This window comes from Protopterus annectens, chromosome 5.part1 (genome assembly GCF_019279795.1).
Source record: "Protopterus annectens isolate FY-2018-M chromosome 5.part1, PAN1.0, whole genome shotgun sequence".
NCBI classification, from domain to species: domain Eukaryota; kingdom Metazoa; phylum Chordata; order Ceratodontiformes; family Protopteridae; genus Protopterus; species Protopterus annectens.
Genome location: NC_056736.1, coordinates 268,473,833 through 268,493,832, shown reverse-complemented (window position 1 = coordinate 268,493,832; position 20,000 = coordinate 268,473,833). Strand labels below are relative to the sequence as shown.

The 20,000-nt window shown below is 38.0% G+C and overlaps 1 protein-coding gene across 1 annotated transcript in view; it reads right to left on the bottom strand.

The window, feature by feature from the left end:
- Window positions 1–20,000, bottom strand: part of LOC122803364 (protein mab-21-like 3) — a 425,581-nt gene that overhangs the window by 182,170 nt on the left and 223,411 nt on the right. Inside the window, exon 4 of the mRNA XM_044072942.1 lies at window positions 4,817–5,108. Within this exon, the coding sequence (XP_043928877.1) occupies window positions 4,817–5,108 (292 nt within the window). The remainder of the gene's footprint in view (window positions 1–4,816; window positions 5,109–20,000) is intronic.

Here is a 20,000-nt window from a genome sequence, read left to right as displayed (position 1 = left end):
TAAATGTTAACATAAGACTAGAAATTATTGATTCTGGTTGTCAGCATCATTTGTAGGGCACGGCAAAGAGGTGACTGCCCTGGGTGCAAGCTGTCAGAATACACTATCAGCAATATAGATGAGTTGCCAATCAGAAGGGAGCGTAGTACTGAAATTAATTTTAAATAGCCATCACTGTGGCTCTTTTAATTATTGTTTGTGTGTGTGTGTGTGTGTGTGTGTGTGTGTGTGTGTGTGTGTGTGTGTGTGTGTGTGTGTGTGTGTGTGTGTGCATGTGTGTGTGCATGTGTGTGAGGGGTCTGTGTTTGTGTGTGTGTGCCCATGTGCATGTGTGGATGTGTGTGAAGCTAGCTAAACTCATGTCTTTGATACAGTTTTGAGGATTTTTGGGCATTTAACCTTTTTTTTTTTTTTTTTTTTTTTTTTGGACCTCAGCTTTACAGGACCTTTTCGTTTTAATCCTCAAATTCAGAAGAGTGAAGGTAGTGCCATTCTGGGGACTGCTTAATTCAGCTCTGTTTCTGAATACCTTCTATATATACTGACTTTTTGCAACTATAGATTAAGTCAGAACACAAAGATCTGTGTGCATGTATGAGTTTATGTTTTAGCTGGGATAGTTTATACTAACTCCATTTTCAATACTAAGTAAAGAAATCATACACCCAATGATCCCATAACATAAATATATAAATACATACATGCATAAATAAGTTTTATATATATATATATATATATATATATATATATATATGTGTGTGTGTGTGTGTGTGTGTGTGTGTGTGTGTGTATTTTCCAGAATTTATTTGTCTTTTCAAATACAAATACACCAAAATAGAGATTTCAGAAGAATGAATAACTTAAACCAAATATCTGGTAAACTCATAGGCTGTATTAGTTGGACTGCAGATGCAGGCTTTGAAAGCCCCTGCGTGAGACTGTGGGAGGGGATTTTGGCTGCTATGTAAAATACTTTCAGTGGAAGCCCATTCAGTCTGTTACAGTCAAACATAACATTTGATATAGTTTTCATGAAAAAGATATACTATACTCATATTTATTTAATGTGAATTTTGGATATGCTGATAATAAAAAACTGATGGTTTATGTCACAGCTTTTAGTGTCTCACCTCTAATCTATAAAGCATCAACATTTTCATTTTAGTGTAAATGGATAAATACCATAGCTCTCAGGGATGTTCAGATTTATGAAAAGACTACAAAAATTTAGTCAACATGTCCTAGCTACTGGCTGTTGACGCCTTATTTTGTTTAAACACATCGTAATAATCATGGCTGGCATATAATTTCTGTAATACTATTACTGTCATAGATAAAAAACTAGCTTTAATGTTACTTATTCAACTACCATATTTAGAGTTGCATGAATTAAGCATAATTAATTTTTCAATGTTTACGTTAAAGAATGGGAATATTTTAAATCTCAACAATGCAGCAAACTGTATTCACCAACAGAATTTAAAGTCATCTACCATCTGGGTCAGTAACACATAAGCAAACAATAATGCCTGACAGAGTGTGTGTTAATGTGTAATTAACACCCACCCAGGGTACACCCCTGAAAGAGCATTATAGCGCTTAGAGAATGGGCTTTTTGTAAAATTGTTGTGTTTTAGTTGCTTATTTATTTTTTTAAGTACTATATTATTTTTTATGTATTTTTAATGTAAAATAGTTCTTCCGCCTACTGTTTCATACTTGCTGTAGTATAAGTTAATGGTGTTGGAGGAAGCATTTTATATCAAACATATATAAAAAATAATAAGTACTTAAAAAAATAATAAGCAAGTGAAACAAGTTTTACATACATTCTATTCTCTCTTCCATAGACATGTATACAGTCTATTCTGCTTTCACAATATACACACACAGTCTCCTCTGCTTTCATACACACATTCACTTACACAAGATCGGTCTCACCCTCTTTCTCAATCTCTCAGTCACCAGCTGCTTTCATACACACATTCAGTCTCACTCTCGATTTCTCTCACACGCAGTCTCCTCTGCTTACATATATGCATTCACTCACACATCATGCTTGCTTTCTGTCTCACTCTCTCAATCTCTCTTGTCTGTCATACATACACACACACACACACACACACACACACACACACACACACACGTACAGTCTCTCTGTTTTTATGCACGCATTTACGTACACATGCAGACAGAAATATAAACACACACTTTTCTGTTTTACTCGAGTGATCGCTCTCTCCCTCTCTCTCTTACTTTCATACACACATACTCTCACACACATGCTTGACTTTAATTTTTTAAATTTTTTTACACTCACTAAACAGCAAAAACGCTGCTTAGTGAGTGTAAAATAATGGGTTGCTCACTCTCACTTACACTGACATGCACACATACACTCAAACACAGGCATAAACGCATACACACACATATACCTTTTTGTTGTCTTTTTTTTTATATATATTTACACTCACTAAACAACAAAAGCACTGCTTAGAAAACGTAAAATAATGGCGACCAATCCTTTTTCTCAGTCCAAGCTCCACGGCAGCTTGATATGCTGTCATGAAGTGGTGGACTTGTTTTTCAGCGGCTTTACTTGTACATTAATACCCTGCTGGAGAACGCTTGTTCTCCAATCAGGGTACTGATGTACAGTAAGCCCATTGTCTAATATCAATTATGCACAACTGCTTTTAAATTCCATATTTTCCACCAGCTACTTAATGCATGAATGGAAAGTGAAAAAAAAAAAGATTCATGACTGTAGTTATTAATGTACAAATAACAGAAATTCATGGTCTAGGTAGCCACATAAAAGAAACTCACACACAAAAATCTAGTCAAGAAGTTAGACTAACCCCTGGGTGATTAATGGAGTGGGAGGGAAGGGATGAGTGTGCTTATTCTGGGAGGGAGGGCATTCGTTAATATGCACCCAAAGGGAGGCATGGGCCAAAGATGAGAGTTGCCCTCAGACACAATCAATGAAAATGAGGGGTGGGAAAAGATAGTGGGTACAGCATAAACAGCCCTACCCTAGGATGGAAGCACAGATGAGACAAGCCTCCAAGATGCTCTTCGGATCCACAACCAGCCCCAGCAATACCAGAGTGAGTCCAGGCGGGGGAGTTAGAGGATGGATAGTAGGCCTACCAGCTATGTGGTGTACTGGAGTCCGGGCTGGTAAAGATGAGGTCTGTGGGGGCAAAAAAAATTTAAAAAAAAGCAAGTTATACTAACCACTTGGAAAGGAACCTGGCATATCCAAAATAACTTTCTCTACAACCCCTGTTTGAATATGATATAGGTTCATAGGTTAGTACTAAGCTAACTGCCCTTACGAGCCATTTTAAGCCTAGCCAATTACCCCTTGTGAGGCTCAAACCCTGCACTTTGTGTTTGTAAGGCAAACACCTTAACCATTAGGCCACCCTCCCTCATTCCTCAAGCTAAACAATTAGCATGATGTAGTGACCACAGAAATTAGATAAGTAGGTGATGATATACAGTTTTGTTGTACTCCTAGAATCAATTATTTATTAAATATTTGGCTATGCTATTTTTTCCTCTGCAAAACAGGCTCTTCAGGAAATAAATACGATGATCAGGTATCCCCATTTCTCTAAAAAACATATCACAGTTTGTTATGGTCCCTGCAATCAAAAGCTTTGCAGTAGTCAATAAAACAAATGTAATTTGTTTTTGGTATTCTCTTGCTATTTCAGTTATCCATCTGTCTCTCCCACATGGGGGCACAGGTACTTTGAGGCTGATGTTTCCTTTGGTGAGCTCCTATGACTGCATATGCCTACAGTGCCCACTTTCATACTCACAGGTCATATGTAGGTGCACAGTACATAGTCATGCTGAATATGCTGTGTAATCAAGACACTAGGATAGTGAACAATGTGTTGTGTTGTGTGTTTGCCATCAAGAGATCACACTACTGACAGGTGTGACATTTCCGTTATGATCGATGTAGTATTCACCACTTGGATCAAATATAGCTGAAAGATTTGTACGTGGAAAGCAATATACCATACAGGCAATGCATACACCATGGTGATATAAATGCAATGCACAGTCCTAGAGAATGCAGGCCAACATACACTGATTGGCATCCTGTATGATTACTAAGAATTAATTAATCTCACTGCTTATTCTAGTCACTTTGAAAACATACACTGTGTGAAAGAAGTCTCATTTGATTAAAATATTGTGCTCATGTGTTTTATCATCAAATACCGTGTAATACCCTTATAATCAAGTATTTGAAAATATACTGACCATGACTCTTAGTTTTATAACCTATTCCCTTATGCATTTATTTTTTTAAAAATGCTTAAACAACGGTTTATCTGAAAACATTTATACTACTACTTACATTAACACTTTCATGTGGACAGCTTACACTTTTATGGATCCAAAAGTATATCATAGCCATTCCCATGGCAGTCGGACATTTCCTGGAAGTGAATTTTGCTGAGGGCCATTCCGTGAATGAAAATACATTTGAAACAGCATCTGGCAATATGGACATTTGAATTTTTGTTGAGGTACAGCAAACTGCAGTGATGATGTGAACTGTTTCTGTTGAACATGGAGTATCTTCATACACGGGAGGATGACTGGAGTGTATGCACTCCCTCAGTCAAAAACACTTCCATTTTTTTAATCAGTTGCTGTTTTACTCTGTTTCATTCAAGGAATGTACATTTGGGCAAAGTGATTTGTAGAACCATACCACACTTTGATTCCACAAACTGTGAAACTTAATATAGCAGCAAGACTGATTAAATCCATTCTAGCTTACCCGTAAGTTTGCAGTTTTGGGTGGCATTCTTAAGCAGATCCCTAAAAACATCCATGACTTTAGCAGGGACAATATCACCTTCAGTGATGACATCAGCATTGTTCCACCCCCATGAATTCCTCTGGAAGTTCTCCAGCCGCAGCCACTGGTGTCGTTTCTCTGGCTCTCGAACAGGAGTCAGGAGCTTTGTACCACTTATCGTGTAGTACCGCCACTGTTTCTGTTTAACATCTTTGTATTCAGTGAGACCAAACAGGGGAACATAGATAACAAAGAATGTTGGTGAGAGGACCTGAAGGAAAAAAATAAACTGCTGGTGACTAACAAGGTGAAGAGGCACAAATCTAATTTTATTTTCCATGGTAAAATGTCATAAAAGATATACTGACTAATAAAATACAGTTGTAAAGCTGATTCAATTAATTCCCTCAGAAAATCAAACTTTAATCTTTCATGTTCCCTTATAGTCAGTAGGCAATGAGATGTTGCAAAATTCTCATCTTTCCATAGTAATGCCATAGCAGACTTTTTTATTATATTGAGCATTTTTATCGTGATTAGCTTATGTGTTCCATAACAAACCATTTCTTTTTGTTAAACTAGCTGCTACCGGAACCAAATAGTAAGTATATTACAGCTACCAGACAACACACACTTACTGCATTATATATATTTTTATATATTTTGCACTACTGTAGAATATCAGTCCAGGCAGTATCTTATTCTAGTTGAAAAAATAATTGCAATTGATATATGCCCTAAAAAGCTGATAATGGTAACATAAGCATGACATTAGTTATAAAATCTAAATACCAAAGTGTAAGCAAAATGACAAGCAATGAAAAGCACTTCTAATATCACAAATATGCAGACGTTCAACCGTAGGGGCCATGTCAATCATATCAAGATGATCTATGGCTGGCATCCTTGTACTATGCTTTACTGGGATTGCCAGACTTTAGAACACACCTCCCTCCCACCCTTAAAATCGTATATCTAATGGGCTTGGTAGTCAATCAAGCATCTTCTCCCCAATTAAATGACTCACAGTCTGATTAGATATTTTACTTTCTTAATCCAGACTGAGTGGAACATAAAGAAAGCTTTTCCATAGCATAAGATTGTCTACACTTTCAGCGGGCTACTATCAAGAGAGGATAGGGATTCTACCTTAAAAATATTTTATTTATTATTTATTTTACATTTGTTGACCGGGCTAGTCCAATTGGATATATGTCCATTTTCAGTAGAGGCCCGGGGAGAAAAGCTCCAAAGACAGATACATTATAACAAAATGTATAAGGTTACAAATACAAACATTGTATCACCCAGCTATCACCCTTGGTCATCTGCATAACACTAGTCAATTTACAAACCACTGTCAGTAAGGCATGCAAATCTACCATCTTACACAAAATACCTTTCTATTACTTTCTCAAAAAAAAAAACTGTCTGATAGTTAACCAGAGGGCAAGCTTCTCTTCCTGCTTCTGCACAGATGAACATTATTTTCATCACACTTCCCTTAAGATCTTAGCAAAGCTGAGTAATAGTACTTGAAAGCTCCTCTGTGCAACAGAAGCATTTTCTGTTATAAAATAATAGTCCTTGCTCACTCGGAAACATCGCTAAATGCACTTTTTGAAACAAACTTGCAGTGAATATGTAATAACCCCTGATAAATGTAGCCACTTTGGGAGCCTGATTAAATTCATACTTATTAATTATGTAAATTAGAAACTCATATTCCTAATACTGGTTTAACTCTGATAAAGAATTTGCACATCAGTTGTACATAAAGTGCTCATTCTACTGTACTGTGCTAGGATTTCAGATGTACATAATAATAATCCGTGATCTGGCATCTTTTTTTTTTTTGTATTGCTGTTTTGTGTATAGTTTCTGCCTTAGACATGGTCTTGCCTGGAAAAAGCATCATTACTGCTGTTGCACCTATAAATAAGTCATTACAATGACTGTCTGTAATGTTTATTTCTGTCATTTATTTATTTACTTGCCTAAACATTATACAGATAAAAACAACAAATCAGCATTTTAAACATAATGAATATTTTCAAAAGCTTAGGTATGCTAAAAATGGACTACCTGCATAGACTTTATTATTATTAGGGAGAAGGTATCGATATTGTTGTAGATGGTTGACTGAGATTGGAACTAGACAGGCAAAGGACTGCCTACCACATATCTCTAAATGAATCCTGGGAATAATTCAGTCCATCCTCTGATGCAAGGGTGTAGCCAGGCATACTCTTTGTACCCCACAGAGTACATTTTTTTTCTGAGTATCACATCAACATGGCTTTTTTTCAGGGCGTATTATGTCTACAACCGTCTACATGAGCACTTTTAACAATAGGTGCAATACTATTAATCTAGGTATTAACCCTTATATCATTGATGGGTCGCTAACTGGCTCACTGATAGAACACATATAGTCAAAATAATGGAATCCACCTCCAACAGCAGACCTGTAACCAATGGTATTTCACAGGGATCAGTCCTGGGACCTCTGCTTTTTGGAATCTATTACTCCGAAGTACAAGCAAAAAGCTAAAGGCCTGTGGCTGACAAAGTTTGCTGATGACTACAAACTGGGAGCGGTCACAGAATCTCCAAATGATGTCAACATCCTACAAGAGGGTCTTACACAAACAAATGATCGGTGCCAAAGTCATGGCCTTAAACTTTTAAACCTTAAATAGATTGTATAGAGCTCTGAAATTATGTACCAGAAGCTTGAAGATGAATCTGATGGTGACCAGTAGCCGATACAAATCCAAGACTACAGAAGTAATATGACAGGAGTCAAGATAACCAGCCAAAACTGTAAGCAGTGGAATTCTACATTTGCTGCAAAAAGGCCAGCACATATTTTGTAAATCCAAGGTAGATCACATTATTGTAATCAAAATGTCTAGTATATGCATTGTTGTCAGGTGACAAGTATGATTATGGCATCTATTGCATGATTTAAAAGAATATTTTTAAAACAGAATTAAATACCAGCTAACACCTGGTTCTTAATTGTCAGACTTTTATCCAGACTCACACCAGATCAAGTTGCAATCAGTAAACTACCATTATTTATCTCAAACGGCTTAATGGAAAACAATTAGAAATGTCAGAATGCAAGTCTCTAATAACAAGTATAAGCAGGTCAGAAATCCATCCAAGCAGGCGTAATAAGGCTTGCAGATCTTTACAAAGACTCAATCAGCCATAATATTTCACGATTAACCAGCACTTTTAGGTTTATACTGAGATATGGGTATGATGAAAACATTTTCTTAATATTTTTATTTGGTCCCCATACATGACAGCTAGCTATCCTCTGCTGCAAGTGAGCCCATTTGTTCCCTATTACCATGCAGACAGAGACAGAGAGAGAGAGTCGGGGAGCAGCTGTCATCCAAGAGGGCATGAAGTATTTTCTATTTGTTGGTCCTAACCTCACCCCTAGCATAAAAATGTGCATTTATGCATGGAGACATGTGGGTCTGCTCTGCCTTCACATTTGAGCTTCCATGTTTGCACAGACACTCCATGAATTCTACCAAACTGACTAGATCTCACAGAGACAAGTGGATATCTAAATTCCCAATCATCCAGTTATGCAAGTTGACCTTTCCATTTCGTATCAACATCTTTTTCTATTTTGCCACTCTTTACGAATCATAAACTGACTTGTGGCATCTCTGAAGGCTCAAACCAGGTGCCATTATTGTTCTTTGATTCAAATATAATTTAAAGGAATGAATGGGTAACTGCAAATTCAACCATAGTTTAGCACCCTTGTCCTCCATGGATAGGGTCAATATGTATATGTTCTGCTCATCTCTGGGTTATTCTTCTTTACAATAAACACTTCATGCTAATGCATGGATATAGGCTTTTAAAGGACCTTATGGATCAATAGCCTAGTAAGTTCCTATGAACCTGTGATCTAAGGGAGGGCTACTTCTGAACAGAACAGCAACCCTTTTCTTCCCTCCTCATTGTTTATGATCAGCAATAACCGGTAGAATTTTTTAAAGATTTATTTATTCGTTTACGTCGGATGTCATCCTACCAGTCTGGGCCACAGTGCCCTATGTCCATGCTAAGTCTACCTGTCATCTTCCTGCCCTCGTGGACTACTCTGGTATTGCTGCGGCCAGTTGTAGATCCTAAGAGTATCCTGAGGACTCAGTCATCTGTTTTGTGCCTGGAGAGGATTTCTTTTTTATCTACTACCCACTCCATTTACCCACCCCACTTTTGTCAAATACATCTGAGGGAAAAGCCCCCTCTTTGGACCACATCTCCCACTAGGGAGCATCATCAATGAGTGCCTTTCCACCCAGGATGGGCATGCCAGTTCCTCTTTGCTGTTATGTCAGTTGCCTGTTGAACTCAGGTTGCCTATGCTGTAGTCAGGGCTTCATCCATCTACACCACTGGAGTGGCAAAATGTGGGAAATTTGTGTTCCATAACTTATTTCTCTTAATTTATTTTATGTTTTTCTTGGGAATGTACTGTCTGGCTAACTTCTCTATTTAGCCTTTATGTTATCACTTTTCTTTTCATTGGGTGCATGCTTCTTCCTATATTCCATGTAGTTGCATTTAATGTGTCATATGTGTTCCTGTGTTGAGATACCTGTTGAGTCAGCCTGCCCCAGAAGATGTAATTATCATGGCATGCCTGGGGCAAGACCCTCAGTACAGGGTTCTTGGGTGACTTAGCATAAACTGGTGCTGAACTAACAGTTGATTAGCACCCCCCCCCCCCACACACACACACACACACACACACACACACACACACACACACAAACTGTCTTTTGTGCTTAATTAAGAAGTCCTTAATAAACTTAAAGTTGTAAGTAGTTCAGTTGTTTACCCTGGGCAGTCTCCAGACAGCCACCTCTTCAACCTGAACTTGTGAAAAAAAATAAAAATAAAATTCTCCAAAAGTTGAAGACCAAAAAGAAAGAAAAAAATGTTCCTCCAATGCTGACAATGTCCAAAAGTGTTGCAAAGAGCTTACTATATCTCATTAGTAAAGTTACTAACTGACATGCACAGTACAGGAATATAAACACATTCATTAAAGCAGCTGCACTAGTAGCCATGGCTACTTAAATTACTGTTGTCTGATTGGCAACTCTGTGGTGCCAGTCACATCCCCTAGAAGTTTGCACCCAGGGCTACCATCCTCTTCACTCTGCCCAAGTTATTGTACTAGAGTCTGTCTGACATCCACTAGTTCAATAAGTTTTTTATTCCCCTCCAATTCTCAAAAAAAAACTCTTGGAAATGCCTAATATAGACATAAAATATGGATTTTTGTAATATTAAACAAACAGTTGAATTATAATATGCTTGTCCATCTAGCTAGTACTTCAGAGTTCTTTAACTTGCTGCAAAAAAGGTCAAAAAATCATCTTTAAGTACTGACCATTTACTGTCTACCTTGCTACAGGGAAATTGTAATTGCTAGATAAAATCAACATGAACAATACGGCACTTCATATAGCTATATAGTAAAGTTATGACAGTTTGTTTATCGTGGGAAATAAAGGAAAATGGCTTATCAGGGACAAGCATGCAGTATGCTGATACTCCCTCAAAAAAGCCAGCAGGTTTAAGAGACTGCACTTTCCCTTAACAAAACCATATTGATTTGCATCCAGGAGTGCAGCATCACCTCTGCATCAGTCTGTGCTAGCCCCATTATGGTCTCATTATAGCCTCATTATGGCCTCATTATGTTTCCTTCCATGATTTTGGAAGTGACACTCAATAGTTATTCAGGTGAGCTGAACAGTCTTCCTTGAGGATGGGAATCACATGCACCTACTGTCACATGATGATGATGTAGAGTGTGAAAAGGAATGTGTTAAACAGAATAATAGTGCTCAATAAGCATCTTGGCTCTCTGAGATGATGGCAGGATGGGACAGGCATGCTGACCCTTGGAAGGAGGGCGTTCCCTCTTTATGCTGGGAGACATGATCCAATGACTGGAGTAGCCCTTGGACAAAGTTGGCAGACATAGGGGAGGGGGCAGGGAAAGTAGGTAGGGCATACTAATAATAATAAAAAAATACCACCAAATGGAGGGTGTGTATAGTTGCAATCCCCATAATGCCCTTGGGGTCCATGAAGATCCTAGTGGGATACTCCTTCAAAAAAGCCACCAGGGCATAGACATAGGGCACTGGGGACTAATGCTGTAAGGATGATGTAGGAGATACTCCAACAAAGATATGCTGTCTATGTAAGTATTATTACCAATTAAATTACCCTGGATACCGGTCAGATGATTAAAATGTCATCAAATTAATGTGTTAGCCATAAATTTCAGCTCTAGGAATTTAAGGAGTAAGTGTTCTGGCTCCCATACGGGATACAGTAGTGTAATGATAATAGCTAGTAAGTGGTATTGCTGAGGATACTAATAACATTATTGTGGTTGTCATGGGTAGATAATACGACTCTGTCCCCATTACTGTTGGGTAGAAAACAACAACTGACATCAAACCCTAAGATATGGGGGATGGTGGTGGAGTTATAAAATAGGTTATCATGACACCAGAAATCTCCACTCCCCTCAAGTGCCAGAAAAATCTTAAGACCACCCATTTTGTTGTTAAGGGTGCAGGCATCAAAGAAGGCTTTTTCCATGTCAGAATGGAATGTATGTTCATTTTGTATTGCCTAAAAGTCACAATGGGACTTCAAACTGCCTGCCTAAGACCTTCACCCCAATTTATTCCAATAGGGGAGAGGAAGAGTCCACACCCTGCAAAGCAGTAAGGTGAAGTGTGCATCTCCTTCTACATGGGCACACCAAATCCCCCAAGAATGAAGCTATTTTTTAAAGAAGTTATTTTATTCTTGTATAAAAGTATCATCCTTGGTAAAAGCAGGATTTTACTAAATGTGAAAGCTTTACTTGCCTTATAGAGGGAACAGGGCAGAGGAGAAAGGACATTGCAGTTTATTCAATGTCATTATGACTGTTGATCAGTATGAACCCACCAGCCACAATTTGCACATTATTTGGAAGCTGCTATTATCACTGTTGGACTGTAAGCTTGTCAGACTTATTTTTGATATATCTGTATGTAGTTTCCAACAATCCTGTACAAAGAGGATGCGTGAAGCTCACTGCATTTGCTGGTTGACAGGAGATAATGCATGTGCTATATTTACATGATTAACCCCTGCATGGGGTTTACCCATTCCCTGCATCTGTGTAAACATATAATTAGAATATTAGAGCACAAAGTGAATATGTGTGAGGTAGGAGAAGCCCCTGTAGCAGATGGAGGGGGAGGCTTGTTGAAGTCTGTGCTTGTTTTGTTTCAAGCAATTGTATGGTTAGCGGTCATGCCTTATGTTAGTCAGTGTTTTAGACATCTCTATTGGCTTTCTATATTTTAAACTGTTTAGGGCCAATTTTAGTGGCTACTTTGATCTGAATTACACTGAAGGAAGAACTGCATCATGTCCCGTTTGATCTCATCCAGAGAAAACAGCTTAAGATTTTTTATTCTTACTTGGATTGTGGCCAGATCAAAGTCATCCTAGATGGCCTGATAGTTTCCTAATGACATAGTACTATTTTGCATTTTAATCCCAGATGGGCAAGTTGCCATCTCTCTGTTCTTGTCCATGTCAAAATAGTGTTGCCATATTTCCTCACTGAATCACCTATAATTAGAATATTACCACATGAGACTAGACACAGTATATATATTTTTTAAATTTGTTAACTGGAGCAAAGCAGTGCTTACAAATGATCAATTTCACTCTCAGTCTGGGAAAGAAAATGCAGAACTATACAGCTGAACAAAGAGAACCAGAATGTGTCAAGTCTAAAGTCAAAGTCTCATATTATGCAGAAGAGTATATAAAATTATTGGGTCTATATTACAACATTGAAACCTCACTTACGCGAATCCCTAAACGCCGACACATAAATAGCGAACTGCAAGAACACCGAATGTCCTGAAGCGCCAAATTCGAAATATCCAATTGCCATAGTTGTCCTTTATCCGGTATAGCTCCCTAACGTAAATGTGCAATAGTTACTGACCTTAGGGTTAGGATGCGGGTTAAGGTAAGTGCATATATAGTAATACATGCAACCTATATGTTAGGGTTAGAAGTAGGGTTAAGTTAAGTTCATATATAGTAATATAGTTGTGTAGCTGAATATATACGTAAATTACACTTTTCCCATACTTGGGTGTTGTTTGTTTATAGTTAGATACATTTGTGTGTAATACGTGTTTGATTATAATAAGGGATATATGGGTAAAGTGTAGATATGGGGAAGTGTGGATTATTTATTTTGTTTGGGTAGGTAGTATGTAGCAGGCGGTGGAGTTGGACAACTATGGCAATTCGATATTTCGAATTTTAAGCTTCAGAACGTTTGGTGTTCTTGCGCTTCGCTATTTATGTATCGGCGTTTAGGGATTTGCATAAGTGAGGTTTCAATGCTTTAATACAGACCCAAATTATAAACATAACAGTGGTACAAACACTAGATTATGATTAGAATGTATGTGAGATGAAACTGAGTTCAGAAAAGACACTTGTCATGACCATAAATAGGGGGAAATTGAAAGAAGCTGAAAAGTGAGATAGAAGGGAAAACAGTTGAACAGGTTAACAGCTTCAAGCAGCTGGGAAGGACGGTTGAGGAGAAGGGAAGTCTGACTGAGGAGGCAAAAGCAAGAATCAGAGGGGCTGCAACCATCTGGCACAGTATGTCAGAGGTAGTATGTGACAGAAGAATGCAAAAGAAGTTTAAACATTAGGTGTACAACAGTGGTACAACTAGTCCTATGAGTACTGTATGATACAGAGACCTGGGTAGTGAAGGCAAAGCAACTCAGGAAGCCAGAGGTGATGGATATGACATGCCTGCGACAAGTGATAGGATTCACATTGTGGGACAGATTAATAAATTAAGATATCAGAGCAAAAGGTAAAGTCATTCTAATCACAGAGAAGTTCAAAGAGGACAGATTAATGTGGCTCACGCATGCATTCAGGAAGGCAGAAGACAATCTGGTGAAGAATATTTGGAAGAGACAAGAAGAAGGTAAGAGGAAACAAGGGAAGGCAGCAAAGAGATGGATGGATGGATGGGTGGATGGGTGGATGGATGGATGGATGGATATATGAATCATGTGAGAGAAGACCTGCACGACTGTCAAATAAGGCAGTAGTATGGCACTAAATCGAGAGGAGTCTGGTAATGATGAGGAGGAGTGTGGAAGAACTATGTGGTTAGAGGAAAGCCACTGGCATTTTGTTGTTTTCAGGTGAATTTTATTTTATTTTGCACAAAATTTTTGTTAGGGGATGTTTCTTTAAGATGGAAGATAGATTTCCAGAGTTTAGGAACTAGTGTAAAGGAGCAGTGATCTGTACATTGCAGTTTTCCTTCTGGGGATTGCAGTGAAGGTGCTGCGTGGTCAAGATTTCTGAGGTTGTAGGGTGAGGGTTCTGTTATTTATCTGGCTTCTAAGGGAGAGAAAATGTGTGGTTACATAAAAAGTTTGAATAAATGTGAGCATAAAAGAAGGCCGTCTCTTTGTTTGACTGGTAGCCATTTTGCTTTCTGTAGTGTTTTGCTCTTTTGTTCTTTTGGAGAGAGAGGCAGTTTTTAAAGCAGGTGTTGCTCAGAGTGACTGCAGATTATATTGGTGATTGAGTGAGTGCTGAGTTTCTCTTTGAGGTATATGCTATTAATTCAAGGAAGGTAAAATGCCTTTTTCTATTAGTATTCTGGAATCCTTTCAGAAGAAAGGAGAGATTTTGTTGGTCCAGAATATGTGGATTGACTTTCTTTTTCTATTGTTTAGGTGGAGGGTAAAGTAAGGAGACAAACCAAAGATCTAGATATTTGAATAAAGTAGTGTTGTTTACAGTAGTATTATTGTGATCATTGATTTGTAATGCATTTGGGATTTTAGTCATTTTGATTTTGAAAAACATAGTTTTTGTCTTGGATAAGTTAACAGTTTTGGCCATGGAGGCCTTGATGTAATTCTTGATCAGGTCTATACAGATAAATGATAATAACTTACTGTTTTTGATGACAGTACCTTTTCCTACACCTCATATTGTTCAGCCAGCCTTCATTGTTGTTCTCTAATATTAGTTGCTTTAAGTTGTCTGATACGACTGCCTCATGTCTACTTTGCCAGGTAGTGCTATTAGTTTTTTTCGAAAGTCTGCCATTTCAATGGGTTTTGTTTTTAAGTACTGTGATTTTGCATTTTTATTAAATTTAAACTATCGATAATCTGCAGTGGTGCAGCGGTAGTGTTGTTGCCGCACAGCAAGAGGTTCTCCCGTTCGATTCTCAGCTGGAGTGCGGGGAGTGCCTTCTGTGTGGAGTCTGCATGTCCTCCCCACAGTTGGGTGGGCATTCGAAAGACATGCATAAATGTGTGTGCCTTCACTGAAGGTTGGACGTCGAGCTGGCACCTCGGTGTTCGTGAAAATCTACTGCCAATCATTAACGGACCAGAGTTCTGCTGTGGTGACCCCTAACCTGGAAAAGCCGAAAGACAAACAACAACATTAAATTTAAACTATCATGTTTTAAGCCATTCCTCAAGTCTTGAAAATTATTTTCTTAGCTTTAGTACACCATTTGTGTACCAGTCCTATTTCATCATATACTTTCAGTGGTGCAGAGACAATTTTTATTTCTTTTGCTAAAAATTGTCATTTATAACAATACTGAACGAAATCAGCACCAGTAGTGATCCATGTGGCTCTCAGCTTGCCTCCTTCATTTCATCGGAGTAGAGAATGTACCAATAACCATCTGTGCCCTGATCTCTAGCTAATATTTCATAGATTCATAGGTTCATAGATTAGTACTAAGCTAACTGCCCTTGCGAGCCATTTTAAGCCTAGCCAGTTAATCCTTGTGAGACTCAAACCCTGCACCTTGTGTTTGCAAGGCAACCACCTTAACCATTAGGCCACACTCCCAACCCATGGTATCTCTCTGGAATCCACTCAGTCTTCAAAATTTGCCTACAAACTTGTGTGATTCTACATCAACTGCCTCAATAAAAATCAAACTAGACCAAATCCACATGTCTGTACTTATCTGGTATCTGTATTAGCCAGTCAAAACTTCTGTTAGACTTTTTTGATATGTTCTTCAGTAGTGATTCTGTGCATTTTTGGTCCTCTACTGCTTTAATTTCTTTACATTCTAAAACCTACTCTTTTGTCAGAGAGTCCACAATTTCTTTATGACTAAAATCCAAGTATCATGTAACTACATTTATAATTGTATTTCATTTTTTCATTTTTATTTGCTTTTGTTTACTGGGTTTGTCTGACCTGAGTTTATTCAGAAATCCTTTTTCAGTGGAGGCCCAGGGAGAGAAGCTTCAAAATATTACAAATATTTTTAATTAATTTTAATTAAATATTTTCAATCAGACAGTCAACAATAAACATGAAAAGACATTAAGTAACATACATTAACAATTACATATAAATTTCCTAACTGGATTACACTCGTATAAAATGAAGGGAACTATTACAGTACAAAAGATGCTTATGCATTAAGTAGATGCTGAATGTTGAGCATCTGAAGATGTGTATTAAGGGTTTGTCAAACAAATAACACATCTTGTGATTAGTGATTAGAAATTCAGAGAAATGGAAGTGAGGGTAAGAGGTAGGGAATTAGCAGGTTCAAAAACAATTATAAATGATTACCATAAGGTTTATGTTAGAAGTGTAAAGATAGGGTAGGGAGCACTGACACAAAACAATATGGCTGGGAGGTGCTGCTAAAACTACTTGGTTATTGGTGAAGACTGATTGTGGGGCACAGGACTCTGAATAAGGAGAAATGGTTGGACGATATGGCAAACTGAAGATTACAACGGCATTTAACATAGAAATGTACAGGAGCAGATCCATTGATATGATAGGTGAAATTTTAGTTGTGTTTTCAATAGGTTTACATTCTGAATGGATTTCAGTGGTAGTGGGATATGTTTCCTTAGTTTAGCTACACTGTTTGAATATGTAGAGAATCACCTGCAGTATTTGATGATTTGCTTATCACGACTAGTGATTTTTCTCCAGAACTTAAAATTATACTGGGGTAGTAGTGTTGTATTACATTGTTAAGAGCAGGGCAATGTTCTGGCTTACAAAAAAGTCTGTGTATTGTACTTAGATGAGAAAGAGCTAGGTAATGTGATAGTTCTAACTAGTTTAATTCTCTGAGTGTTGAACGGTGGTTTGGTGTATTGTTATAGTTTACAGTAAATTTGGCTATTTATAACATGGCTCACTTCCCTCTGGCTTCCCTCTACAGTACACATTTTCAACTTATTTAGTCTTTTTTTCTTTATATGGCATCTGGTGTAAGTTTTGTTCCAGTTTCTTTTCTTCCTACGAACTATTACATCTTGGATATTTCCTTGAAGAAATGAAGATTCCAGAACTATACACCATGCCTCAGATGTGTGTGGTTTGTAACCTGTACAGCGCAATTATTAACATTTGCTTTCTGATCGAAAATTTGTGGTGTGCTCTGCAGAACCTCTCTCTCTCTTCTCATTGCTTTCTTGTATTTCCTTAGTAACATGACTATTATGACCACTTCAGGCCACATTCCTGTTGTGTTGCTATTACCGCCTCTCCCCTTCCACACCTTTATCACAAGTTTTCGGACCGCTTATGTATTATGCTGTTAACACAAAAGGTTACAGCTCGATGTAACCCTTGTGTTAATAGTTTTGGATTTGGGTTGCATGGTGTTCGCTGTTGTCTCATATAAAATGTATTATGCTGCATTTTGGTGCAATGTAAATAAGTTGCCATTATTTTGAACATTCATGTAGCCTTGGTAAGTCCCTTATGAAGTTTTCCATTCTACGCTATATACCAACCCTGGTGCAGATTTTTTGTGACGTCCTCCAGAGAATCAGCTGCCATAATAAAGTTGACAATATCTAACCAATAATCCCCTTTTCTTCAGTTACTGTGACACTTTGCATCTTGTTGTCAGACATGTCTATTACCTCAGTCAATCACCTTGGACCAGCCTTTAAGGAGAGTGTTATTCAGAGTAGTATCAGCTGGCACATCAATGCCCACTCAGCATGGGCAGTACAAGCAACCTCACAAGCATAATATGAATTGCTTGCAGTATTATGACCTTGGAGTTAGTTACATTTGTTATGAGAATGAAGACATCACAGTCTGATGTATGGCAGCTAGGAGGCTTTGCCTTTAATGAAAAAATAAAATGTCTGAGGGTTGGTTCATATGGTCTCCTCGACTCGACTAAGGTGAATGCCCGTAGAAATTCCAACGATTGTAACTGCAGACCTTGGAATAGAAGAACTACAAATGTCAGTGTTATGAGGTTGTCAGCCTTTTCATCTCAGCAATATGAAAGTTGTTTAAGTAAATGTTTGGTCTACTGAAGTAGACCCAGACAAAGAGCATAATAAAATAAAAAGAATGTTGTGTAAAGATACCATTATAGTACTGTAACACACAACCTTTGGTACACCTCATTCATGAACAAAGCAAGCATAGGCAAATTTCTCGATTAATACTTCACTCAGTTGATTAGGTTCTTCTTTAGAAGGCAATGAATAAGTCTGAATTAACTTGGTAGAGGATAGATGAATTATTAACAGATGGCAGTAATGTGCCCCAAACAAAGGGAAAAGGCTTTTGTGAAACATTCTAAAAAGAGTATTGTGCCAAGGCAAAAGGTCTGGAAAAGGAATTATCGAGGTTGTAGGTGAATATTTTAGTTCAAAGTAGTGGAGACATGGGTAGAACTCTAATTCAGAGACAGTTTTATAGACTACAGAACACTAGGTGATGCCCTTTCCCTGGGTAATTCAAAGCTCCACAACATTACTAAGTATGTTACAGTGGTGTCCATGTCCTGGGTTGAATCATAAATCAACAAATGCTATTTCTTATCACCTGTAGGTTGATAAAGTTAGAAAGGAACCACTCCTTATTAATGATAAATCATATTCAAAGACTGTTAACAACATTCCTGTGGTCACTGTTGCTGTGGCCTCTTGGGTGAGAAGGTATGAGACATTATGTTAGATATAAAGCAGCCTTATGGGTTTGCTACTATTTTGCCCAAATACACTGAGAAAAGTTGTTGGATGAGCTTCTACTGATAGTGATATTGAACTTGTCTGCTGACCAGATGACCATGTCACTGGTGTATAAAACAGAAGGTGTGCTAGGCATGGAGATTTCAAAGATGCTTATGAAAATGGAAAATAAAAGTAACCCAAAGGCAGAACTTTAAGAAACACTTAGGACAACTTGTTCTGCATGGAAGAAAGACCACATATTGTAACACAGAAGGACTGGCCTGACAGCTAACTTCATCCATTTGGATGAGCTGAAGAGAGGTCATAACAATTCGGTTGATAGCTTTTTAGAGATTAGGGAACATAACATTGTCTTAATGTACCAACATCAATATTCAAAGCTTTGCTATTTGTAAAGGACAATGTGGCGTTTAGGATTCGTCCATCCTTCCTGAAGCCACGCGTGGCTTACTAAGGAGGGAATAAGAGTCCAGGTAACAGGAAATTATCTGTTCCTTTCAAGGACCTTTCATAATGAGAGAAGAGAGATGGGTGTGGCAGGAAGCAAGGAGTTGAAGGGCCCTAGATTAGGGAGGGGAATTACCTGGAAGGTTTTATAGGAAGCAACCCATGGATAAATGATCAATTTATGATATGCTATAGAGATAAAGCAAGGAGTATACCTAACCCTGTAAAAATTTGAAGATGAGGCCATAGGAGTGTGCACCACAGATTGGGATCTGAGGACCTGTACCAGATGTGTGAATAGCAGGGCTGATGTGACTTTCCTGACGAGGAAGCCAAATAGGTTAGCTATATTGCAGTGGACAGTGATGACAAAGTTGGTTTGTTCAATTTGTATGTGTCAGTTTTTATTAGTACTTAGCAGACTATAATCTCCTTCCAGAACCTCTTAGGTTCCCAATCTTTCTGACTTGTTCCACATTAAAACAATCAGCAGGCATATTTTATGTCTGTAATCATCTGTTGTCCATGGGTAAGGGGGGAGTTATGTGTGGAACTTTGTTGTATTG